This window comes from Nerophis lumbriciformis, linkage group LG01, assembly GCF_033978685.3.
Source record: "Nerophis lumbriciformis linkage group LG01, RoL_Nlum_v2.1, whole genome shotgun sequence".
NCBI lineage: Eukaryota > Metazoa > Chordata > Actinopteri > Syngnathiformes > Syngnathidae > Nerophis > Nerophis lumbriciformis.
The window spans coordinates 14,470,001-14,497,500 of record NC_084548.2 but is presented as its reverse complement, the minus strand read 5'-3'; the positions used below and the strand labels follow the sequence as shown (position 1 = coordinate 14,497,500).

Below are 27,500 nucleotides of genomic sequence, written 5' to 3'. Positions count from 1 at the left end.
GACTGAGAGCCAGGCCTTCTCGACAAACATCAGTGTGTAACCTCACCAATGCGCTTTTGGAAGAATGGTCGAAAAGCCCTAAAAACACACTCCGCAACCTTGTGGACAGCCTTCCCAGAAGAGTTGGAGCTGTTATATCTGCAAAAGGTGGACCAACATCATATTGAACCCTATGGGTTAGAAATGGGTGGTACTTCAAGTTCATATGTAAGTCAAGGCAGGTGGCCAAATACATTGGGCAATATAGTGTATTTCTATAGCGAGGTTCATACCTTGTGTGGATAAATATCATAATAATTCAAGTATCGTTATTGTGCTGTTCAAGTAAAATATTCATGTGATTCTACATTATTGTGCATTTCAGGTGTTCACAGATCCCAGCAACCTACAGCGTCACATCCGCTCCCAACATGTGGGGGCGAGAGCTCATACTTGTCCTGAATGTGGAAAGACCTTCGCCACCTCATCAGGGCTCAAACAGCATAAGCACATCCACAGCAGTGTCAAACCTTTTATCTGTAAGTCACAGTCCGTTACCCTTTTTGATCCGATACCGCGTGTTTTGAACCACACACACATCAGTTTATGTGCATTTGCATTGATCAATTATCAACCAATGTGTGGAATTCTTTGTATGGGCAATCGAGGCAGCAGAATGGCACAAGCGCGCACAAACAGATTAGTTTGTTAGGCACAATGTTTGGCCGTACGATATACTTTTGTAGAAAACAGATTGCTACGAAAGGTGGGGCACACGAAACCGGAGGTACCACTGTACTCTACAATGGACTAAAATGAGTCTACGCTGTACCCGTAACCCATAGCCAAAGCAATTTCTCACCCCAGATTTGCATTCACATGCGTTGTTTGTGTTGCGTATACTTTGGTTTACACAGTTAGAGACAGTGTTAAAAAGGGTTTAACCAGGCCCTGATGGGCTGCGTCTTCTTGTACCCCCAGGTGAGGTGTGCCACAAATCCTACACCCAGTTCTCCAACCTCTGTCGCCACAAGCGCATGCACGCTGACTGCCGCACTCAGATAAAGTGTAAAGACTGTGGCCAGTTGTTCAGCACTACCTCTTCCCTAAACAAGCACCGCCGCTTTTGCGAGGGCAAAAACCATTACGGCTCTCCAACGGGGATGTTCAATCCCGGGATCCCCATGAGCTCCAGCCCTATCATTGCTAAGGCTAAGTCCCACCACCCCCACCTTACTGGTCTGAACCAGTCAGGTTTAGGCTTCACTGACTACTTTCCTTCCAGACCTCACCCTCATGCTGGCTTGCCCTTCTCGCCAGGACCTCATGGGTTCCCATCCCTCCCTCACGGTTTCCCAGGCATCTTTCCCCCCTCGCTTTATCCACGACCGCCCTTATTGCCAGCGAGTTCTATGATGAAGACGCCCCTTGGCAGCAGCACTCAAGAGGTCAAGCTCCCTCAGAGTCCTCTAGACGGCCCTCCTTTGTCCTTGGTTAGCTCCACAAACAGTAATGGAGGCAACAGTAAAAGCCTGGCTGAGGACAAAGATAGTGAGACTAAACTGGATGTATCCTCTGGTGGAGAGGCGAAACCCAAATCCAAGATGGCAGACATTTCAGATGGCAGCGACCTCGAAGACGTCAATACCACAAGCGGAACGGATTTGGACACGACAACTGGTACGGCCTCCGGCGATGGTTCCGACTTGGAGAGCGATGGAGACAGTGAACGTGAGCGCAACGGCAAAAGAAGGAAGTCATCCGTGGCCCTATCAAATCAAGATGGACACCGCTTAGACGACACCAACAGCACAGTGTTACCAGCTGTGTCCAGTTCAGGCAATCTCTCCATCGATCGTCCCTTTTTGTCCTCTGCATCAACGCAGCACTCTTTTTTCCCTCCTCCTGACGAGCAAGCGCTCCCGCCCACCACCATGAATCCTAACGCGGCCACTGATTCCATCAAAGCCATTGCTTCTATTGCTGAGAAATACTTTGGTCCAGGTTTTATAGGCCTCCATCAAGAGAAGAAGATGGGTCCATTGCCCTACCACTCCATGTTTCCCTTCCAGTTCCTACCCAATTTCCACAACTCCCTTTACCCATTTAGCACAGATCGAGGTGCCCTCACCTCTGGCCTGTTCTTTAAGGGGGAGCCTAAGTCACCTTGTGAGCAACTGCATAAGATGGTTTCTGGTGCTCTTGGTGCTGCATCGGCTCCGACGGGAGAATCACCATTTGATCTCAGCACAAAGCCCAAGGAGAGCAAGTTATCTCCTCCATCTCCTAGTAAACCCTCAAATCCAAACACTAATACTGGGAGCAGCAGCGGTCCTTCAATACTATCAAGCGGTGAAGAACAACCGCTGGACCTCAGCATTAACAGCCGAAGCCGAGTGGGTCACAATGGCATGGCGCCCGAACCCCACGGTCAAAACAACCACGTCTACAGAGTTGGAAAAGGGGTGTCGATCAAGGATGAAGCTCTCGGCTTTCCACATGCCCATTCCCAGTCACTGCACCAGTCCCCTATGGCACCTCACCAGCTACCGCAAGCACATCCACACCAACCGCCGCCTCTACACTACGCCAAACCCTCCGCCTTCTTCATGGACCCCATTTACAGGTATTTCTGCTCCGATTGGACGACTAACCTCTACTCACACATAAACCATGTTAGTCGAGAACGGTGTTCTTGATCCGATGATCTCTGACCTTGGTACGTAACCCTCTGCCTCGTTGTTTGTCCAGCAGGGTGGAGAAGAGGAAGCTACTTGACCCTGTAGGAGCTCTGAAGGAGAAGTTCCTTAGGCCCTCACCTCAACTTTTTCATCCACAGGTACAGTACACCTACACACATTTCTAGAAAACCTACACTTTCAGAAAATGCGCACCTTATTACCAAATGTGACCAGATATTAGCTGGTATTTTCAGTATTATGTGAATATGCTCCCCTTCTGCATCCCACGCTGCTCAAACCTAAATTGATGCACCATTATTCCTCACCGCTGAAGTGATGTTCTCAAGGGCTGTATGACTTTTTCCTTTGTTTATCGAATGGCGCCTGTGGACTTAGTCATTTCTACCTTTTTTCTAGAAGACAGTCTTGCAGTCCCTTTGATAATCACTCGCATTGTTCCTCGGTCCCCAGGCCCTGTGGCTGTCTGTACAAATCTTGATTGTTAAGAATGATAGTATTAATGCTAATAAAAAAATGGAATACTAAGCATTTGAATGGTAGCGAAATGCCTCGCTTGGCTAATCTTAGCCATGGCATTGTTTCACGCACTGGGAGCCCACAGGCCTGCTAATAATTCAACCTCCTCCAAGTTTTTATTTTTTTCTGTGTGGCGGGCTGGCTGGCTAGATAATAGCACCATGTCCATCAAGGACATCCTGTGTTTGTGTCCAGTAGAATGAGGGGCTCTTGTTGGGGAAACGGTTTAATCTGACCTGGAAATCTGTTGACTGTGACTCTGCAATACATGCGACTTGCCGCATATGCGGACTGATGAACACTTGCATTAGTCAGCCGTGGAGATTCTAGAGATGCTGCAAATATATGGTACAGTGATTGTATTGACCGCTTAATAGAGGAAAGGGTTGCTCTATAACAGATTTATGTTTGACTTTTGAAAATGATAATTGATGAAACAATGAATTAGGTGAAAGAACAGTGTGCCTCGCATCATCTTTAGGTCATGCCACCTTTAGGTTTCTTCTGGTTGTTCAATTGTAGACCATTTCTCCTGAAATTAGTCCAATGCTTGAAAAAGTTAGCAAGCAGCTTACCAATCAATCAATCAATCAATGTTTATTTATATAGCCCTAAATCACAAGTGTCTCAAAGGGCTGCACAAGCCACAACGACATCCGCGGTACAGAGCCCACATAAGGGCAAGGAAAAACTCACAACCCAACCCAGTGGGACGTCGATGTGAATGACATAATATTGTGCAAGTCCAGTCCATAGTGGATCTAACATAATAGTGAGAGTCCAGTCTATAGTGGGGCTAGCAGGAGACCATCTCGAGCGGAGACAGGTCAGCAGCGCAGAGATTTCCCCAACCGATGCACAGGCGAGCGGTCCACCCCGGGTCCCGACTCTGGACAGCCAGCACTTCATCCATGGCCACCAGACCTGTGTCCCCCCCCTTCACAAGGGAGAGGGGGGCAGAGGAGAAAAGAAAAGAAACGGCAGATCAACTGGTCTAAAAAGGGGGTCTATGTACCATGCACTGTCATGACTATTACAGCAAATTTTCACTCAATTTGGGTCAGAATCCCTTCTGATGTTGCAATAAAAAACCTTGCCATGACCAATTGCCATAGCACATAACCCAGCAGGCACAAGACATTAAAACAACGTTGAGAACTTGTTGAATTAGGTCCTGACCTTGAGCAACTTAAACCTAACGTTGAACCAACATGCTTTTTGTCATGACTTGGTCCTTGGGAAAGTTGGCTCGGGCGAGACGGGAATGTAAGTACATGATTGTTTATTACTATCAAAAAAGTACAAACGAAAATCGCGCACAGTGGCGGAGAACAAACTATGAAACCAAAAGACTATAGCATTAATAAACAAAAACTTACTTGGCTTGGACTAAAGTAGCAGCATGAACGATGGACATGAAACCAAGTGTCAGGAATGTGCAGAGCATAAATGTGGGATGTCGCCAGTAAGACAAACTGAAAACAATGAACTTAAATACTACAGACATGATTAGTGAAAACAGGTGCGTGACTCAAAACGTGAAACAGGTGCGTGACGTGACAGGTGAAAACTAATGGTTGCTATGGTGACAAAACAAACAAAAGTGCACAAAAAGTCCAAAAACAAAACCGAACATGACTAAAACAAAACATGATCACACAGACATGACACTTTTTGACAATGTTTAATCAATAATGGGTTCTGACGTTGATTTGACCGTTGAATTTTCGTAATTTTCCAACCAATATTTTACGACAATTGAAACAACATCCTTCCTGACGTTTAGTCAATGTCAGGTTGTGACGTTGATTTGACCACTGAAATGTGGTCATTTTTCAACCAACAATGTGAATCCAAGGTCAGATATCAACATTGTCTCCATTTACAAATGCAACTATTTTGCAACGTTGTTTCAAAGTCAGTTTTAAAGGACATGTGCGTATAATCAACGTTGTATCAATGTCTTGTGTCTGCTGGGAACTAGGGCCGCGACGATTAATCGATTAATTTGATTAGAAAATAGCTTAGATTTATATTATGCCGCTTCGATTAATCGTTTATTGACAGTAACTACCACCTGCTCAGTGGCCTTGTGGTTAGAGTGTCCGCCCTGAGATCGGCAGGTCGTGAGTTTACAAATGCAACTATTTTGCAACGTTGTTTCAAAGTCAGTTTTAAAGGACATGTGCGTATAATCAGCGTTGTGTCAATGTCTTGTGCTTGCTGGAAACCAGGGCCGGAACGATTAATCGATTAATTTGATTAGAAAAAACCTTAGATTTATATTCTGTCGCTTCGATTAATTGTTTGAGAGTAACTACCACCTGCTCAGTGGCCTTGTGGTTAGAGTGTCCGCCCTGAGATCGGTAGGTCGTGAGTTCAAACCCCGGCCGAGTCATACCAAAGACTATAAAAATGGGACCCATTACCTCCCTGCTTGGCACTCAGCATCAAGGGTTGGAATTGGGGGTTAAGTTACCAAAATTATTCCCGAGCGCGGCCACCGATGCTGCTCATTGCTCCCCTCACCTGGAACAAGGGGATGGGTCAAATGCAGAGGATATATTCATCACACTTAGTGTGTGTGTGACTATCAGTGGTACTTTAACGTTTTAACTTTAACTTTAACTAATAAAAATTGATAACATCCGTACCGCATTGAGTGCACGGAACCTTAAATACCGGTACATAGTTTCTAGACCAATGGTTCTTAACCTTGTTGGAGGTACCGAACCCCACCAGTTTCATATGCGCATTCACCGAACCCTTCTTTAGTGAAAAATAAAATTATGTTTTTTTTTCAAATTCAAGACAAAGTTATATGTTTTTGGTAACACTTTAGTATGGGGAACATATTCTAAGTAACAAAGACTTAATTTAGAGTTATTTGGTTAGGGTTCGGGGTTAGGGCCAGGGTTAGAGGGTTAGGGTTATAATAAGGCCATGCCGAATAAGGCATTAATAAGTACTTAATAATGACTAGTTAAGAGCCAATATGTTACTAATGTGCATGTTAATAAGCAACTAATTAATGGTGAATATGTTCCCTATACTAAAGTGTTACCATATTTTTTTACTGGTGCACAAAATGAACCGTGCATGAACATCACCTTGTTCAAAGAACAAAACCAACACAGTGCATAAACCCACAACAAATTACACACCTGCAAATCAGTCTGACTTCTGCTGTTGCCGTATCCGTAATACGCCGATAGGGAGAAGCTTTTATTTACACGATGAGTCGGGTGTGTCTTGACCTCCGCCGAACACCTGAGCCCGACTCACCGAACCCCTAGGGTTCCATCGAACCCAGGTTAAGAACCACTGTTCTAGACATAGAGCGCACATTAACGCATACTTGCCAACCCTCCCGGATTTTCCGGGAGACTCCCGAAATTCAGCGCCTCTCCCGAAAACCTCCCGGGACAAATTTTCTCCCAAAAATCTCCCGAAATTCAGGCGGACCTGAGTGACGTGTCGACAGCCTGTTTTCACGTCCGCTTTCCCACAATATAAACAGCGTGCCTGCCCAATCACGTTATAACTGTAGAATGATGGAGGGCGAGTTCTTGGTTTCTTATGTGGGTTTATTGTTAGGCAGTTTCATTATCGTCCTCCCAGCCCGGTAACAACACACAACAACAGCAGTCACGCTTTCGTCTACCGTAAAGCAGTTTGTCTGCCGTAAACAGCAATGTTGTGACACTCTTAAACATGACAATACTGCCATCTACTGTACATGCATATGTGACAATAACATCTAGGGCTTTTAGAGAGTGCAGTGCACAACTGCGCACACAACAAGGAGAAGAAGCAGAATGCATCGTCAGAGAGGGTGTTCAGCATGGTTAGAAAAATAATGACAGAGAATAGAACAAGGATGGACAATTCAACCTTTAACTCAACAATGAGTAGATGAGTGTTATGTGTGTGTATATGTGTAAATAAATGAACACTGAAATTCAAGTATTTCTCTTATATATATATATATATATATATATAGAAAGCTAGAATTCACTGAAATCGGGGGTCTCAAGGTTGGCAAGTATGCATTAACGCAATGGTGTGTGGTTGCCGTGATATATTTGCCGGCGAACAGCGGATTATTTTAGTTAGTTTTATTAGAGTTTTTTTTTTATATCAAAAGTGTAGTTTCAATGTTGATGATGTGCATTTATTTGAAATAAAAAAAGAAAAAGAATGAAGATTGAGGATTGACAATTTTCTTTAAAATACACATTGAGGCTGTGAAGTGAGTTTTATCCGATTACTTGATTAATCGGACAAACTAATTGATAAATTGCCAAGATAATCAACAGTTGCATCCCTACATGCAACTGAAGCCACAAACAAGCTTCTTTGCGGGTTACAGTTTGGAAAATTGGTCCTAATGTCCCCAGGAAGTTTTCTCTGATTATTAAAACTCTAAGCTTCTTAGTCACCGTATTGTGTGTGTAAGCACGTCTCAGCCTCCCAGTGACTCAAACACAATGCCACCTCTAATTCGGTCTTATGACAGGATCGCCTCCCTCATCCCCCCCGCCCCCACCCTCTGCTTGTTCTCAGACTGCGAGTAAACACATCGCGACGGAGTGTCTGTCCCCGTGTCTCTCCCATCCCGTATTCGCTAAAATAGGAAGGATGTAAGCTGTTTTTGGCAAATAAACTCCTACATAACTCCCCTTTGTTCACATGCTTCTCAGCGGGAAGCAGCTATCCGTTGGGGTTCTCAAACTATATAGTGCGGCACATGTGGAACTCTCCAATGGCTTGTTTAAGCGTCCGCCGGCCTGATAGGAGAAGTGAAGATGTGGAGAACAGGAGGAGCGAAGGGTTGCGGGAAGCAATACTGTTGCATCCACTTAGTGTCTCCCTAATGAGTAGAGTAACCGTGTAATACTCTTCCATATCAGTAGGTGGCAGCAGGTAGCTAATTGCTTTGTAGATGTCGGGAACATGGTTTGTTGTGATCACAGTATGCAGATGACAGCGGGAGGCGGCGGGCAGGTAAAAAGGTATCTAATGCTTAAACCTAAAATAAACAAAAGGCGAGTGCCGCTAAGAGAAGGAATTGAAGCTTAGGGATGGCTATGCAAAACGAATCTAAAACTGAACTGGCTGCAAAGTAAACAAAAACAATGCTGGACGACAGCAAAGACTTACAGCGTGTGGAGCAGCAGACAGCGTCCACAAAGTACATCCGTACATGACATGACAATCAACAACAAAATAGGAGTGCAAGACAAGAACTAAAACACTACACACAGGAAAACACCAAAAAACTCCAAATAAGTCACGGCGTGATGTGACAGGTGGTGACAGTACACCTACTTTGAGACAAGATAGTGATGCATGCTTGGTTATGGTTTGAATTTATATCCAAAAATTACAAGAACGACTTTTTACTGTCAATATCGGCTGCTGAGTTTCATGTTTTAATGTTTTCTGCTAGTGGTTTGCCTCAATGAAAAAAATGTGCCTCGGCTCAGAAATGTTGAAAAACACTGCCCTAATGTGACTTGGTGTATGTCACCAGATGTCTGCCATGGAGAGCATGACAGAAAAACTGGAGAGCTTCGGTGCCCTGAAACTGGACGTCCCGCCCAACTCGCTGCAGCATTCAACTCACCCACTCTTCAACTTCCGCTCGCCCCCGCCTTCACTCTCGGAAGCAATCCTCCGTAAGGGCAAGGAGCGCTATGCCTGCAGGTCAGTGGGGCCGCAACTTATCACATATTACGTTTTGGTGGGTGTGTGTTGCAGGAATGGTAAAATAAATATTTTTGTCTGTGTTACTCTTTCCCCTTCCTGCATTTTTTTTTTTTACCGATTCTCCCATGAAGGTACTGTGGGAAAATCTTCCCCCGCTCGGCAAACCTCACCAGACACTTGCGAACGCATACAGGGGAACAGCCATACAGGTATTTAGAGTTCATTTGTCTTTATTCTGCAGTCTAATGGGGGTTTCTCTCCCAGAGAGATCTATCCTTTTTTATACCTTGTCCTCATTAGGGGTGCGGGTGAGCTGGAGCCTACCCCAGCTGGCTTCGGGTGACTTTGAACTACTCACCAGTCAATCACAGGGCACATAGACAAACACTCATACCTGTATGAACACTTAAAAATATATACATATATGATAATTATTTCAATAATGTATATATGTCTATATATATACTGTATGTATATATATATATATGTATATATATATAAATATATATATACATATATATATACATATATATATATATATATATATATATATATATATATATATATATATATATATATATATATATATATATGTATGTATGTGTGGGGGAAAAATCACAAGACTATTTCATCTCTACAGGCCTGTTTCATGAGGGGGGGTACCCTCAATCATCAGGAGATTTCTCTCCTGATGATTGAGGGTACCCCCCCTCATGAAACAGGCCTGTAGAGATGAAATAGTCTTGTGATTTTTTTCCCACACATACATATATTGCGCTCTACTACGGTATCGAGCACTATTTTTTGGATAACCTTAAGACATATATACATATATATATATATATATATATATATATATATATATATATATATATATATATATATATATGTATATATATATATATATATATATTAGGGATGTCCAATAATGGCTTTTTGCCGATATCCGATATTCCGATATTGACCAAACCCTTAATTACCGATACTGATATCAACCGATACCGATATCAACCGATACCATTATATACAGTCGTGGAATTAACACATTAGTATGCCTAATTTGGACAACCAGGTATGGTGAAGATAAGGTCATTTAAAAAAAAAAAAAATTTAAATAAAAAAGATAAATAAATTAAAAACATTTTCTTGAATAAAAAAGAAAGTAAAACAATATAAAAACAGTTACATAGAAACTAGTAATTAATGAAAATGAGTAAAATTAACTGTTAAAGGTTAGTACTATTTGTGAACCAGCAGCACGCACAATCATGTGTGCTTACGGACTGTATCCCTTGCAGACTGTATTGATATATATTGATATATAATGTAGGAACCAGAATATTAACAAAACAATAACAAAAAAAAAACGATACCGATAATAAAAAAAACCATACCGATAATTTCCGATATTACATTCTTAAGCATTTATCGACATCTCTAATATATATATATATATATATATATATATATATATATATATATATATATATATATATATATATATATATATATATATATATACATATATATATATATATATATATATATATACACGTTAGGTCAGGAAAAACACAGAGGCTATTTCATCCTTACAAGCCTGCCCTGAAGAGCAGAGATGTAGGGATGAAATAGCCTCTGTGTTTTTTCCTGACCTAACGTATATTCCGCTCTACCCCGGTATTGAGCACTGTATAACGGATAAACCACAGAAACCTCGACTATATATACAGTATATATATATATATACATATATATATAGTTGTATTCTTGTTAGCTGGCGATCAGCACTCTAGCTCCCAGCTTGTGATTAGCGCGCTAGTTGCCAGTCTGCAAATAGCGGCGCTATACTGTATTATTTGAACATCTTAGTATTGCACAATAACAATCAATCAATCAAAGTTTTGTTTATATAGCCCGCAATCACGTGATTCTCAAAGGGCTTCACAAACTCACAACGACACCCCCTGAGCCAAACCCACATCCAGGCAAGGAAAAACTCCAAAGAACACAGTTGAGGTAAAAAAATTAAATATTAATTAGATAAATAATTTAAAAAAAATTTTTAATTTTTTTTAAAGACCCCTGATTTAGAGTGTCTAATTATCCCAGTTGTTCTCAATTATTGTATGTCATGCTAAGGATATGTAGCAAATTTGGTTCTTTTTTGACTCAGGTAAAATCAAACTGTGTCATATTTCAGTAGCTTTGTTGCACACGACGTCACATCCAGTTGCACGGCTCAAGCACTTGGCAGGCAAACAAGCATATTGGTAGCAGACTCCATCTAGGTTATGTTGCCGTTTTCTATGGCAACAAAGCAAACATGCCTGATCAACGTCGCTCAATAGCAAGTGAAATAAGTTAGCTTGAGGCTAATCTACTTTGGATTTGCCATTTACGTGCTACTGATTAGCATTAGCGCTTTTACATGGCGATTTTACCAGCTCTAAATTTTGCTAATCAGAACTCCAATTAAAAGATGCACATTACAATCCAACAGATGGTGTGTTGTAAATACAATACTTATAGTACAACTTTGTAGGGTAAGAAAAGAGTGAAGTGTGGCACATTCGTCTTAATGGCAAAGACTACTTCCTGGCTAAGCAACACACTTTAGGGGTGTCAAACTCATTTTAGCCCAGGGACCACATGGAGGAATATCTATTATACTGGACTAGTAAAGTCATTGCATTAAAATTTTAAAATAAAGACAACTTCAGATTGTTTTTTTTGTCTTATTTTGGCCAAAAATAGAGCAAGCACATAATGTACACATTACAAATAATCCTCTTGGCAAAACACTTCAAGAGTGTTGAATATTTTAATGAAAAACACCATGAGAACACAATGAACTTAGATTTTGTCTCACAGCAATTAAGCTTTAAGCACTTCTTATTTAGCCTTGTCATGTTGGCAGTTCACCATTAAAGACGTTTGAAAAAGCAATCAAGTGCTTCCTCAAACCGCCGCATTGGTGAACTTCGCAACTGCCACAGCACATTCATTCATCAAATATTCAAATAATGATATAAACAAAACAATCAAAATGACACCATAGCCGAAGTCAAGGTGACAAAACTACAATCTTAACCAATGTGTCCATAGCAGATTTAGGCGTAACATCAAACAGAACAAACACAACAAATGTAGAAACACACATTTTTACAATGGAGTTCAGGGTGCGCATCGTGCATTCAACCAATTGCAAGCGCTGCATGGAACTCTAACTAAAAAGATGATGTTCAAGTTGACTTAAGTCTTTGTATCTTACTGTTTTGTTGAGTGGATAATTTACAATTTGCTCCACAACAGGAGCAGCTGATCATCTTTAAACACCGTAGACATGGGTTACACTCATTGGCGTTGTTAGGCCTATTTTAGGGGGGCTCAAGCCCCTCTAAAATATTCTTAAGCCCCCCTAAATAATTTGGTGTTATATATATATATATATATATATATATATATATTTTTATTTTATTTATTTATTTTTTTTTTTTTAACAAATACATGCCGACATATTCATTATAAAGTGGCCCGAATATGAGTTTAAATAAATAATCATATAAACTGTCATTATTCACTCAGTTTCCCCTCACTTCATAGCGTAAATCACCAAAAATGATTCCCGGGCGCGGCACCGCTGCTGCCCACTGCTCCCCTCACCTCCCAGGGGGTGAACAAGGGGATGGGTCAAATGCAGAGGACACATTTCACCACACGTAGTGTGTGTGTGCGACAATCATTGGTACTTTAAGGTAGAGAGCCCTTTTAGTGTGTCGGTATCCAATCCATTCCACTTGTTCATATAGAAAATGCCCACGTCACTCAAAATCCAGTCCGCATTTTCTCTGCGACCTTGCCTGCGGTCCTTGGACTTGTTCATAAAGAAAATGCCCACATCACTCTTGTAGAATCTATATAAAGTAATATACATTAGCCTATTGTTAAAATAATGAAAAAAACATCATTAAATATATTTGTTTTATTGTATTGTTACATTAATAGCTGTTGTATTATTATAGGATGGCTTGTTAAACATTTTATATGATTTTCAGAGGGAGGAAAAACCAAGACATTTAATATAACATGTTAAATGAATAAATACATAAAAAGAAAAAGAAAAAAAATGGTTAAAAGCCATCGTCCCGGGGAGCATTTCATTTCGTCCCGTGCATTTTTAAAATAATAATAACAATGAATAATTTCTAAGTATTTGTTAGTATTTTGTGTGGTTTTGTGCTCGTGCGCTACGTTCACTCTCCTGGGGGCCAAGCCCCCCCTGTCCTTAAAAGCTAGTGACGCCCCTGGTTACACTTGAATTGCAGCTCCGCCATCCTGTGGACACATTTAGAATGGCAGTCTCTTTCATTAAAAAAACAATGTTGCTCATTTTTATATTTAGCAAACTGACCTTGGGGGCCGCAGACCACTTCTGGTTTATACACTACTGCATGAACTGCATGCAAAGTCTACTACATAGTACTTGCAAATGTGCCTCAGAAGCCTAAGAAACCAAGTTATAACAACTGAGGTTCATTATTATGAGCTCAGGGTCAAATGTTAGATATAAAAAAAGGATTATTATTAAACAATTAACATTTATTAGCACATGAACACACACAAAAGTACCAATAATTGTTACGATTGAGTATCATAATGATTCCCAGGCACCGAGGATAGACTCCAGCTCACCATTGACCCCAAACAGAATAGTGGTATAAAAAAAGTGTAGTTTTGGTGTCAAGTATGCCATTTTTCATATTTCTCTCTGCTGTGCTTCTCTCTATGTATTCTTATTTGCAAAACCAGAAAGGCAAGATGTCATGATGTGTGTGTGTGTGTGTGTGTGTGTGTGTCCTGGCAGGTGTAAGTACTGTGACCGCTCATTCAGCATCTCGTCCAACCTGCAACGCCACGTTCGCAACATCCACAACAAGGAGAAACCCTTCAAGTGTCACCTGTGCAACCGCTGTTTCGGTCAGCAAACCAACCTGGACCGCCATCTCAAGAAGCACGAGCATGAGAACATTCCTGGTAGGGGTCTCTCTCTCTAAATCCACTTTCCATTGGAGTCATTTAGCTGGGTCTTGTTAATAGACTGACTAATGGATGGCACGCATTACCCATTTGGAAATTATTAAGTGTTGCCCTCAATAAATGTTTCGTGAAGTGCGGCAAACAAACGTAAACACCCAAAAAAAAAAGAGGGGAAAGATACTTAATTCAAGAGTTTGCACTTACTTTTCCTCTTGCGTTGCCAAAAAAAGCCTTTTTATGCCCGCTATGGAAGTCACTTTGATGACGTTTTTGAAGTGAATTGAAAGCTTTCATTCAAGAATTCTATTTGCTTTATATTTTTTTTAAAAAGATGTCATTTTATTCTCCTCATTAAAATCTGGTAAATTACCGTGACACCAGCATGTTTTTTTTTTTTTCAAAAGAAAATATGTTATTATTACAGTTCATGTACAAATTATACAGAAATCCTGCTGAGTTCCAATGTAACATAGCACATGTTAATATCTCCCTGATGATATAGCGAGATGACACCATTGCTTACATTAACCCTTGTAATATTTGACATTTTTCCGACGTTGTTATATAGCACATGTCTAAGAATTATTCAACCAAACATACATTCAATGTGTGCGTCTGTGTGTTAACGTGTGTTAATGTGTATGTCTGTGCACTTACCCCCCCCCCCCCCCCCCCCCCCCCCGAACAGTGAGCCAACAGTCTGGGATGCTTTCCAACTTAGGAACCACCGTCTCCTCGCCAAACTCCGAGCCAGACAATCATGCACTTTTAGATGAGAAGGAGGACTCGTACTTCTCAGAAATCCGTAACTTCATTTCCAACAGTGAGATGAACCAGGCCTCCAGCTCTACGGACAAGAGGTAAAAAAAAAAAAAAAAAGTGCAGTCTATATTCTGTTCACATAAAGCTGTGTCGAATATGTTCATGCTGATGCAGCTAAATAAGTCAACCACAGTAATACGAGTATATCTCAGTACTATGTAGTGCAGCTTTACATCACGACAAACGGCAGCCGCAATGACACAAATTAGTTTCACTCCAAACTCAACATTAATAGTTTTTGTAAAGGCAGATTTGTAACTCCATCGTGCCTAATAAAGTGGTCAGTTGGTGTGCATGACTTTCAAAAGACACAACAGGACATGCACTCTTGAGAGTTCCAGGTCAAGTTGCAGGCTGCACAAATTCTAAGCGCTTGTCGTTTGGCGCCCTCTGGTGGCTCAAAGTGGTTTGGCACGTCTTCTCCTGCAAAATCTGTATCGTGCTCATTGGCGTTGTTAGGCCTATTTTATATAAAATATTCTTAAGCCCCCCTAAATAATTTGGTGTGTTTTTTTTGTTTTTTTACAAATACATGCCGACATATTCATTATAAAGTGGCCCAAATATGAGTTTAAATAAATAATCATATAACCTGTTATTATTCACTCAGTTTCCCCTCACTTCGTAGCGTAAGGTAGAGAGCCCCTTTAGTGTGTCGGTATCCAGTCCATTCCACTTGTTCATATAGAAAATGCCCACATCACTCAAATTCCAGTCCGCATTTTCTCTGCGACCTTTCTTGCGGTCCTGCAGGTGTACGAAGCACATTATCTTCCTTTACAATGAGTGAAGCTGCACAAAACCTTGTGTGTGCAATTGTAAATAATTTAGTTTTTAAATTTTGTGTTTTTTGTAGAATCTATATAAAGTAATATACATTAGCCTATTGTTAAAATAATGAAAAAAACATCATTAAATATGTTTGTTTTATTGTATTGTTACATTAATAGCTGTTGTATTATTATAGGATGGCTTGTTAAACATTTCATAGGATTTTCAGAGTGAGGAAAAACCAAGACATTTAATATAAAATGTAAAATGAATAAATACATAAAAAGAAAAAGAAAAAAAATGGTTAAAAGCCATCATTTTCATTGCCATCATTTTGTCCCGTGCATTTTTTTAAAATAATAATAATAACAATGAATCATTTCTAAGTCTTTGTTAGCCATTTGTGAAGTTTTGTGCTCGTGCGTAACATTTGCTCGCATCCTGTGCATCTCCTGGGGGCTAAGCCCCCCCTGTCCTTAAAAGCTAGTGACGCCCCTGTTCGTGCGGACGTAACATTTTAGAAAAGTTGGACATGGAAGTTGTATGAAAAAAAGTGACAATAAAATAGAAAATATTCAACTATGTTCCGTGTTTATTTTTAAAATGAAATACACAGTATAATGAAGGAAGTGTTGAGGATAATAGAGGTTGAGTTGCTTCAGCTAAAAATATGGTTTGATATTAATAAGTTATCATTAAATGATAAGAAAACTAAACATATGGTGTTTAGTGGTGCAAGGACAAATTGTGAAGCAAAATTAAATCAAGTGGAAATTGATAGAGTATATGAAACTAAATTCTTGGGAATAATAATTGATCATAAATTATGTTGGAAACTGCATATTAAATATATAAAGGGAAACATCCAAATCCATTGCTATTCTTTATAAAGTAAGACGCATGCTGAATAAGAAATGTCTGCATATATTATATTATTCTTTTATTTTTCCATATTTAACATAGTGTGTTGAAGTTTGAGGAATTGTTTATAAAACAAAACATAGACCCAATAATTAAACTTCAAAAATTTTAATAATGCACAAAGTGTGCTACTATGAACCTACCAATCCATTATTCATAAGTTCTAATGTGGTAAAATGTTCAGATATTGTGTTTTTAAAAACAATGGAAATTGTGTTTCGAGTAAAGAACAACAGCCTTCCGCCTTGTATTCTTATGTTATTTAAATTAAGAGGAGAAAACTATCATTTACGGGGGGGTATTGATTTTTGAAACATGTAAAGTGAGAACGAATATAAAATACAAATGTATTTCAGTTTTAGGAGTTAAATGGTGGAACAAGCTCAGATATGACTTGAAGACATGTAGTTCTTTATTTAAGGCCTACTGAAATGTGATTTTCTTATTTAAACTGGGATAGCAGGTCCATTCTATGTGTCATACTTGATCATTTCGCGATATTGCCATATTTTTGCTGAAAGGATTTAGTAGAGAACATCGACGATAAAGTTCGCAACTTTTGGTCGCTGACCAAAAAGCCTTGCCTGTACCGGAAGTAGCAGACGAGTAGCGTGACGTCACAGGTTGTGGAGCTCCTCACATCTGCACATTGTTTACAATCATGGCCACCAGCAGCGAGAGCGATTCGGACCGAGAAAGCGACGATTTCCCCATTAATTTGAGCGAGGATGAAAGATTTGTGGATGAGGAAAGTGAGAGTGAAGGACTAGAGGGCAGTGGGAGCGATTCAGATAGGGAAGATGCTGTGAGAGGCGGGTGGGACCTGATATTCAGCTGGGAATGACTAAAAGTAAATAAACACAAGACATATATATACTCTATTAGCCACAACACAACCAGGCTTATATTTAATATGCCACAAATTAATCCCACATAACAAACACCTCCCCCTCCCGTCCATATAACCCGCCAATACAACTCAAACACCTGCACAACACACTCAATCCCACAGCCCAAAGTACCGTTCACCTCCCCAAAGTTCATACAGCACATATATTTCCCCAAAGTCCCCAAAGTTACGTACGTGACATGCACATAGCGGCACGCACGTACGGGCAAGCGATCAAATATTTGAAAGCCGCAGCTGCATGCGTACTCACGGTACCGCGTCTGCGCATCCAACTCAAAGTCCTCCTGGTAAAAGTCTCTGTTGTCCCAGTTCTCCACAGGCCAATGGTAAAGCTTGATTGTCATCTTTCGGGAATGTAAACAATGAAACACCGGCTGTGTTATCCGGCACAACAGTCAAGGGGTGCATTCTACGGCGCGGGTGCGTTATCCGGCACAACACCTGCCGCAATACACCGCTTCCCACCTACAGCTTTCTTCTTTGCTTTCTCCATTGTTCATTGAACAAATTGCAAAAGATTCACCAACACAGATGTCCAGAATACTGTGGAATTTTGCGATGAAAACAGACGACTTAATAGCTGGCCACCATGCTGTCCCAAAATGCCCTCTACAATCCGTGACGTCACACGCTGACGTCATCATACCGAGACGTTTTCAGCAGGATATTTCGCGCGAAATTTAAAATTGCACTTTAGTAAGCTAACCCGGCCGTATTGGCATGTGTTGCAATGTTAAGATTTCATCATTGATATATAAACTATCAGACTGCGTGGTCGATAGTAGTGGGTTTCAGTAGGCCTTTAAGGTTTAAGACAGCCTTGAAAGGTGAAATAATGGAAAAGTATAGCAACGATTACTTTCATCCCATTGATTTTTTTTGAACGTCGATGTTCCAGGCAATCTAATTTTCAGTGAATGTATAGGATAGGCAAATATAAGCCTTGGCTTCAGTGTATTCCTTTTTCGGTCATTCTTTTTCTTTCTGTGTGTGTATGATTGTTAATATGTATAATCTGTGCTGTTAAATTCATCACACAAAATGGTTGATTATATGACCGAAATAAACTAATTTCATTCATATCGGTAGTACCGTATTTTTTGGACTATAAGTCGCAGTTTTTTTCATAGTTAGTGCGATTTATATATGTTTTTTTCCTTCTTTATTATGCATTTTCGGCAGGTGCGACTTATACTCCGGTGCGATTTATACTCCGAAAAATACGGTAATAATATTTTATTTATGGAACGCTTTATTAAAACATAATAACACTCGTTTACATGGGAAAAAACAAACAAATGTAAATAAATAAAATAGCCAATGTAACGGTAAAAAATATACATCTTGCACTCATGTGAGTCCTATGTTGGACATGATCCACAGCTGGCATCTGATTGAGATTGATTGAGACTTTTATTAGTAGGTTGCACAGTGAAGTACATATTCCGTACAATTGACCACTAAATGGTAACACCCGAATAAGTTTTTCAACTTGTTTAAGTCGGGGTCCACTTAAATTGATTCATGATACAGATATATACTATCATATATACTATCATCATAATACAGTCATCACACAAGATAATCATCAGGGTGTATACATTGAATTATTTACATTATTTACAATTTGGGAGGGGGGGGGGGGTTAGGGTTGGTTGTTATCATCAGTCATCAACAATTGAGAACAAAGAAATGTATATTGAAACCGTGTAGGTCTGACTTGGTAGGATATGTACAGCAAGTAGTGGACATAGAGAGAGAGAGAGAGAGATCAGAAGGCATAAGAAAAATATCTGCATTTGATTGTTTACATTTGATTATTAACAACAATCCAGGGAGGGTGTTAGTTTAGGGTTGAAGTTGCCTGGAGGTGTACTTTTATTGCGGTTTTGAAGGAGGATAGAGATGCCCTTTCTTTTATACCTGTTGGGAGCGCATTCCACATTGATGTGGCATAGAAAGAGAATGAGTTAAAGCGGAACATTATCACAATTTCAGAAGGGTTAAAACCATTAAAAATCAGTTCCCAGTGGCTTATTTTATTTCTCGAAGTTTTTTTCAAAATTTTACCCATCACGCAATATCCCTAAAAAAAAGCTTCAAAGTGCCTGATTTTAATCATCGTTATATACACCCGTCCATTTTCCTGTGACGTCACATAGTGATGCCAACTCAAACAAACATGGCGCATAGAACAGCAAGCTATAGCGACATGAGCTCGGATTCAGACTCGGATTTCAGCAGCTTAAGCGATTCAACAGATTACGCATGTATTGAAACGGATGGTTGTAGTGTGGAGGCAGGTAGCGAAAACGAAATTGAAGAAGAAACTGAAGCTATTGAGCCATATCGGTTTGAACCGTATGCAAGCGAAAACGACGAAAACGACACGACAGCCAGCGACACGGGAGAAAGCGAGGACGAATTCGGCGATCGCCTTCTAACCAACGATTGGTATGTGTTTGTTTGGCATTAAAGGAAACTAACAACTATGAACTAGGTTTACAGCATATGAAATACATTTGGCAACAACATGCACTTTGAGAGTGCAGACAGCCCAATTTTCATCAATTAATATATTCTGTAGACATACCCTCATCCGCGCTCTTTTCCTGAAAGCTGATCTGTCCAGTTTTGGAGTTGATGTCAGCAGGCCAGGGAAGCTAGGGTCGATATTCTTCTCTTGATCATCTTCGGTGGCATAAGGGACGATGTGAGCCAAGACATCCAGGGGGTTTAGCTCGCTCGTCTGCGAGAACAAACTGCCGCCATTGTGCTACCGAGGTCCTTTGTCCCTGAATTGCTCACACACTCCGGCAGATTCAATGGGGGTCTGGCGGCAGATTTCTTTGACTTTATCGTTGGAAATGCATCTGCTTTGAGTGTCGCAGGATATCCACACATTCTTGCCATCTCTGTCGTAGCATAACTTTCGTCGGTAAAGTGTGCGGAACAAACGTCCAATTTCTTGCCACTTTCGCATCTTTGGGCCACTGGTGCAACTTGAATCCGTCCCTGTTCGTGTTGTTACACCCTCCGACAACACACCGACGAGGCATGATGTCTCCAAGGTACGGAAAACAGTCGAAAAAACGGAAAATAACAGAGCTGATTTGACTCGGTGTTTGTAATGTGTTTGAGAAAATGGCGGATTGCTTCCCGATGTGACGTCACAACGTGACGTCATCGCTCTGAGAGCGAATAATAGAAAGGCGTTTAATTCGCCAAAATTCACCCATTTAGAGTTCGGAAATCGGTTAAAAAAATATATGGTCTTTTTTCTGCAACATCAAGGTATATATTGACGCTTACATAGGTCTGGTGATAATGTTCCCCTTTAAGACCTTTGTTAGATCGGAATCTGGGTTTAGCTTGGTTAGTGGAGCTCCCCCTGGTGTTGTGGTTATGGCGGTCATTTACGTTAAGGAAGTAGTTTGACATGTACTTCGGTATCAGGGAAGTGTAGCGGATTTTATAGACTAGGCTCAGTGCAAGTTGTCTTACTCTGTCCTCCACCCTGAGCCAGCCCACTTTGCAAAATATGTAGAAATAAAATTAAAAAATGATATTTTACACCCTTAACATTGTACCGCACGCAGCTGAAGCAACAAGTTATTCCAAATCCAAACTTTAATATCTGCGTGTCATATCGACTTCTGATTCCAAAGCAATTTTTTCATCAGTGTGTCGGTAAAAAATGACGATCAAATCAAGGGCTGACTTTGTAGGAATACCATGAGGCGATTATACATGAACAGGTCTATGGTTTCACTTTTGCAAGGGGCCCTATGAGGATGAAAATTGGTTTGACTAACCAAAGTTATCATAAGACAATGAATCTTTTTTTTTTATTACAAAGTGCGCCATACTAAAGTATCTAAAGTCCTCTGCATGCACAACTTGACAAAAGTCAAGGTAGCAAGCGTTCACCTTTCTTTACTCGGTTGACGTAAACATACCCGAGTCTCACAGTCTGTCTGTCCACCCCCCCGGCCCCCCCGGTCCCCTTTTCCTCTTGTCAACACACATTAAAGCCAGCAGACTCTGTGGCATTTCATCCAGCATGGCTGCCATCTGGGATCAATACCGAGTCTCATCCACCGCGGCCTGACACTTTAATATCAGTAATTCAGACTAAGTGTCGCTCTTTCTGTCCTCCCATGCAGCGGACGGCTCTCCGTGTTTATTTGCTTTTGAGTGACACACGCTCACGCCTGACTATTTGTGATTGCTCCGAGGTGCCTTTGCAAACACCATTTTTAGAAGTGCGTGAAAATATCGACAAAAAACGCTTTCCCGTTTGAGTACGACTGGATATTTGCACCCCTGCAGTGCTAATGAGCACGATCAAGTCCATAGGTCGGTGGTTCTCGAACTTTTTCCACCAGAAAAAACTAAGTGCCACCATAATGACCACCAAAATACAGTACAGAACTGCTCACCCCCAAATCCTCCACACGACACCTCCGCTCCGGACAGGCTAACCTCCTCCAACCTCAGAGAACAAAGCTCCGAACAATAGGAGACCGGGCTCTCTGCTCTCTGTGGAACGCTCTCCCTGACCACCTGAGGGCACCACAGACTGTGGATGCTTTTAAAAAAGGCTTAAAAAACATTATTTTTAAAAAAAAGCCTTTTTTTTTAGATATATGTGTGCTAGTCCTGTGATGAGGTGGTAACTTGTCCAGGGTGTACCCCGCCTTCCGCCCAATTGTAGCTGAGATAGGCTCCAGAGCCCCCCGCGTCCCCGAAGGGAATAAGCGGTAGAAAATGGATGGGATGGATGGATAGTTCTAGCTATTAGGCTGTTCTATTTATTTTTTTAATGCACTGTAGCACTTTGAGGTTGTTTGCTCAGTGTAAAGTGCTTTTACAAATAAAATATATTATTGTTATAAGTAGTAGCGTAGTAGGCCTAAGTATTCATTTAAAAACAAGGCAGATGTTTTATTTCATGTTTTTGGGCTACTGTAACATTACGCACAGTTTAATCAGTAACACTATGTTTGAGTATTTAGTGAAGTGATTCTTTGGCGTGCCACTAGATGGAGCTGTTACACGTACCACGGTTTGAGACTCCCTGCCATAGGTTGACTTCCGTGATATGGGAAGTCGAAGCTGGTCCCTCATTATTAGTAGTAGCGTAGTAGGCCTAAGTATTCATTTAAAAACAAGGCAGATATTTTATTTCATGTTTTTGGGCTACTGTAACATTACGCACAGTTTAATCAGTAACACTATGTTTGAATATTTAGTGAAGTGATTCTTTGGCGTGCCACTAGATCAGGGGTCGGCAACCCGCGGCTCTTTAGCGCCGCCGTAGTGGCTCTGGAGCTTTTTCAAAAATGTATGAAAAATTGTTTTAATATGGTTTCCGTAGAAGGACAAACATGACGCAAACCTCCCTAATTGCACACGGTTTATATCATTCTTGCCAACCCTCCCGGATTTTCCGGCAGACTCCCGAAATTCAGCGCCTCTCCCGAAAACCTCCCGGGACAAATTTTCTCCCGAAAATCTCCTGAAATTCAGGCGGACCTGGAGGTCACGCCCCCTCCAGCTCCATGCGGACCTGGAGGGTCTGCATGGAGCAATGTTGTTGTAATATATTGAGTTGGAGGCAATAAACAGGCGAGGGGATGAAGTACGTCTCTTTACTGTAGACTTCAGAACAGACTCACACACTTGACGTCAGGTGCGCAACACCACGTAAATCGTTGGCCAACCAAAAAGTAACCCCAGTACGCTATAGCCAACATTCACCAGGAGATGGCAACAGACAAACACAGATCACTCTATTACATTCCTCCCCTTTTATAAATGTAGAAGTTACTCAAAATAAATAAACAACCCAACCAAAAAATGCAGCAGCTCAAATAAATAACTGTACTTAAGCCACATTCTTTTTTTTTTTATAGTACTGAACTTATTATACAAACAGTATTTGTACATCTTTAACACAGATTTTTATACTGTCTTCAGAGATTCAGTTTTTTTGTGGTGGTACTCGAAACCTTTCTGGGTACCTGCGGATCACTGGTGGGGTTTTTGTTGTGGGGGGTAATCTGGGTTCTGATGATGGCAACTCAGCAGCCCTTGAATCCTGATGATGAAACTGAAACAGCACTGTCCAGTTGTACTGATGGCACATTTTCTGCAACTGGTGGAGACTAGATAACTGGCAGTCTCTCCATGTTTTCTCGCCATGGTAACATGTGATCCACATGCACTGTGCGCTGTCTCTGTCCCTCTTGATAGATAGATAGATTGATATATATATATATATATATATATATATATATATATATATATATATATATATATATATATATATATATATATATATATATATATATATATATATATATATAAGAAAATACTTCACTTTCAGTGAATTCTAGCTATATATATATATATATATATATATATATATATATATATCCATCCATCCATCCATTTTCTACCGCTTATTCCCTTTGGGGTCGCGGGGGGCACTGGAGCCTATCTCAGCTACAATCGGGCGGAAGGCGGGGTACACCCTGGACAAGTCGCCACCTCATCGCAGGGCCAACACAGATAGACAGACAACATTCACACTCACATTCACACACTAGGGCCAATTTAGTGTTGCCAATCAACTTATCCCCAGGTGCATGTCTTTGGAAGTGGGAGGAAGCCGGAGTACCCGGAGGGAACCCACGCAGTCACGGGGAGGACATGCAAACTCCACACAGAAAGATCCCGAGCCCGGGATTGAACCCAAGACTACTCAGGACCTTCGTATTGTGAGGCAGATGCACTAACCCCTCTGCCACCGTGAAGCCCTATATATATATATATATTTTTAAAAAAAAATATATATATATATATATATTTATTTTTATTTATTTTTTTTTTTTTTTTTGTATATATATATACTGTATATATATATATATATATATATATATATATAGTTTATATATATATGAAATACTTGACTTGGTGAATTCTAGCTGTAAATATACTCCTCCCCTCTTAGCCACGCCCCCAACCACGCCCCAGTCCCACCCCGACTACGTCCCCCACCCCCCGAAATCGGAGGTCTCAAGGTTGGCAAGTATGGTTTATATCAAACATGCCTCACTGATTCGAGTATTTGGCGAGCGCCGTTTTGTCCTACTAATTTTGGCGGTCCTTGAACTCACCGTAGTTTGTTTACATATATAACTTTCTCTGACTTTCTAGGACGTGTTTTATGCCACTTCTTTTTCTGTCTCATTTTGTCCACCAAACTTTTAACGTTGTGCATGAATGCACAAAGGTGAGTTTTGTTGATGTTATTGACTTGTGTGGAGTGCTAATCAGACATATTTGGTCACTGCATGACCGCAAGCTAATCGATGCTAACATGCTATTTAGGCTAGCTATATGTACATATTGCATCATTATGCCTCGTTTGTAGGTATATTTGAGGTCATTTAGTTTCCTTTAAGTCATCTTAATTCAATTTATATCTCCTGACACACTATCTGTATGTAATATGGCTTTTAATTTTTTGCGGCTCCAGACAGATTTGTTTTTGTATTTTTGGTCCAATATGGCTCTTTCAACATTTTGTGTTGCCGACCCCTGCACTAGATGGAGCTGTTACACGTACCACGGTTTGAGAATCCCTGCCATAGGTCGACTTCCGTGATATGGGAAGTCGAAGCTGGTCCCTCATCTGGGACTGGGATACTCATGTCTGCCAATTAGGACCCTAAGGGGGTGACTCAGGTTGATCCGGGAGATCCACTGATGATGGAGGCCTCACCCCCCACCCATCCATCCGCCATACCCTTACCCCCCCGCCCACTAACCCAAACAGCGCGTTGACGTGTTTAGACTAAATGACAAAGCCCAGGGAGCCCCGCCATGTCAGAGCTTCTTTCCCTGGACACAGGCATGGACTTTTCCCCAGCCTGGCAATTTGATTATAATGATATTTAATCTAGATTGAAAGAGGACTCGTCCCCCTCACACACACACACACACACGTTTACCCACCCGCAGTGTGTGAGCCATTCCTATGCACTTCCCCAGAGGTAATCTTGTCTCATTTGATAAATGTCCACTGTGCGACCTAAAAAAAAATTTAAAAAAAGGGTAACTTTGCTGTCCCACAGGAAATGATATCATGAGCCATGTCATGTGGTCTGGGGGTGATGGCGGGGGCAACGGGGGGTTCTTTATGGAGATTGTACAGATGGCGGGGAGCATACTTGTCAACCTTGAGACCTCCGATTTCGGGGGGTGGGGGGCGTGGTCGGGGGCGTGGTTGGGGGCGTGGTTACGATATATATATATAAGAAATACTTGACTTTCAGTGAATTCTAGCTATATATATATATATATATTTACATATATATATGTATATATATATATATATATATACATAAAAGAAATACTTGAATTTCAGTGTTCATTTATTTACACATATAAACACACATAACACTCATCTACTCATTGTTGAGTTAAGGGTTGAATTGTCCATCCTTGTTCTATTCTCTGTCACTATTTCAGAACACACACATTATACAAATATACATTATAAAATCAATAAGAAAACGGGAGCTCTAATTTGGGAGTCTGAATTAGGATCAGAAGTTCCTATATAAACATTGCGCACTCACGTCGCCTTTTTGTATCGATTACTGCAGCTGTGCACTGGATTCATTCACAAATACAAACTACAACTCACAAACACTTTAGAGTTAGGCTCCACCATCAGAATGTGTACTTAAACTTATAAAGATCACATGGATATTATTCAGTGAGTTGATTCACCAAAACTAACCTGTTATACAGGAGGAAAAAGCACACAGGACGTTTCAATTGTTCACAGACTGGTCGCGCTCATCAGAATGACAAAACACTTCCGGTCTGCAGGTGATAGCATTCAATTGGGAAGAAACGCCCTACTGCCCCCTACTGACCAATGTGAATACTGATAAATGTGTAATGACAGCTCTAAAAACGAATTCAAACCACAAAATAAATAAAATAAATCAACACAAAAATGTGACACATTATGGGTGGGTCACATATGCATGTACAGTAGATGGCAGTATTGTCCTGTTTAAAAGTGTCACAACATTGCTGTTTACGGCAGACGAACTGCTTTACGGTAGACGAAAACTTGACTGCTGTTGTTGTGTGTTGTTGCCGCGCTGGGAGGACGTTAATGAAACTGCCTAACAATAAACCCACATAAGAAACCAAGAACTCGCCCTCGATCATTAGCTGTTTATATTGTGGGAAAGCGGACGTGTGAACAGGCTGTCAACACGTCACTCAGGTCCGCATGGAGCTGGAGGGGGCGTGGCCTCCAGCTCCGCCTGAATTTCGGGAGATTTTCGGGAGAAAATTTGTCCCGGGAGGTTTTCGGGAGAGGCGCTGAATTTCGGGAGTCTCCCGGAAAATCCGGGAGGGTTGGCAAGTATGGCGGGGAGTCATAATATACGCATTTACTGTACGCCCGCCACATTTGCACACTTTTGTTGTTGTTTTTTTTTTACCGAGGAAACATCTAATTAATCATGAGGGAGGGTGTTTGAAAAGTGCCCCAGGGCGGTGTGTCGACACCCATGTTGTTTGTGTGCTCTCAGGAGTGGCGCTTCGGACTGTTAACACAATATCTGTGATTTTCTTTCTCTTGAGTCCCCATGAAGAGAGAGAGAAGAAGAGAAGAGAAGAAAATTACATTTATATAGCGCTTTTCTCTAGTGACTCAAAGCGCTTTACATTGTGAAACCCAATATCTAAGTTGCATTTTAAACCAGTGTGGGTAAAGTGTCTTGCTCAAGGACACAACAGCAGTGACTAGGTTGGCAGAAGCTGGGATCGAACCTGGAACCCTCAAGTTGCTGGCACGGCCACTCTACCAACCGAGCTGTACCGCCCCACAATGAGTCACATGAAGGGATTGGAAACACCAACATTAAATATTTTGGTGCCGCTTTACAGTGACGGTACCCGGAGTTTGTAGACTGTATGGATATTGAAGTCAAATTAGAAGTTATTGTAATAATAATAATAATAATAATAATAATAATAACAAGGGCTTCACGGTGGCAGAGGGGTTAGTGCATCTGCCTCACAATACGAAGGTC

The 27,500-nt window shown here is 40.9% G+C and overlaps 1 protein-coding gene across 11 annotated transcripts in view; it reads left to right on the top strand.

Moving 5' to 3' along the window:
- The window catches only part of prdm16 (PR domain containing 16), a 755,270-nt gene that overhangs the window by 719,734 nt on the left and 8,036 nt on the right, over positions 1–27,500 (top strand). For 7 of the 11 annotated variants that reach the window (XM_061975909.1, XM_061975901.1, XM_061975919.1 and 4 more), the window contains 7 exons: positions 365–518; positions 928–2,605; positions 2,731–2,818; positions 8,734–8,906; positions 9,041–9,118; positions 13,774–13,943; positions 14,635–14,806. In XM_061975909.1, the coding sequence (XP_061831893.1) occupies positions 365–518; positions 928–2,605; positions 2,731–2,818; positions 8,734–8,906; positions 9,041–9,118; positions 13,774–13,943; positions 14,635–14,806 (2,513 nt within the window). The remainder of the gene's footprint in view (positions 1–364; positions 519–927; positions 2,606–2,730; positions 2,819–8,733; positions 8,907–9,040; positions 9,119–13,773; positions 13,944–14,634; positions 14,807–27,500) is intronic. The other 4 variants (XM_061975876.1, XM_061975885.1, XM_061975856.1 and 1 more) reach the window with 3 other exon arrangements.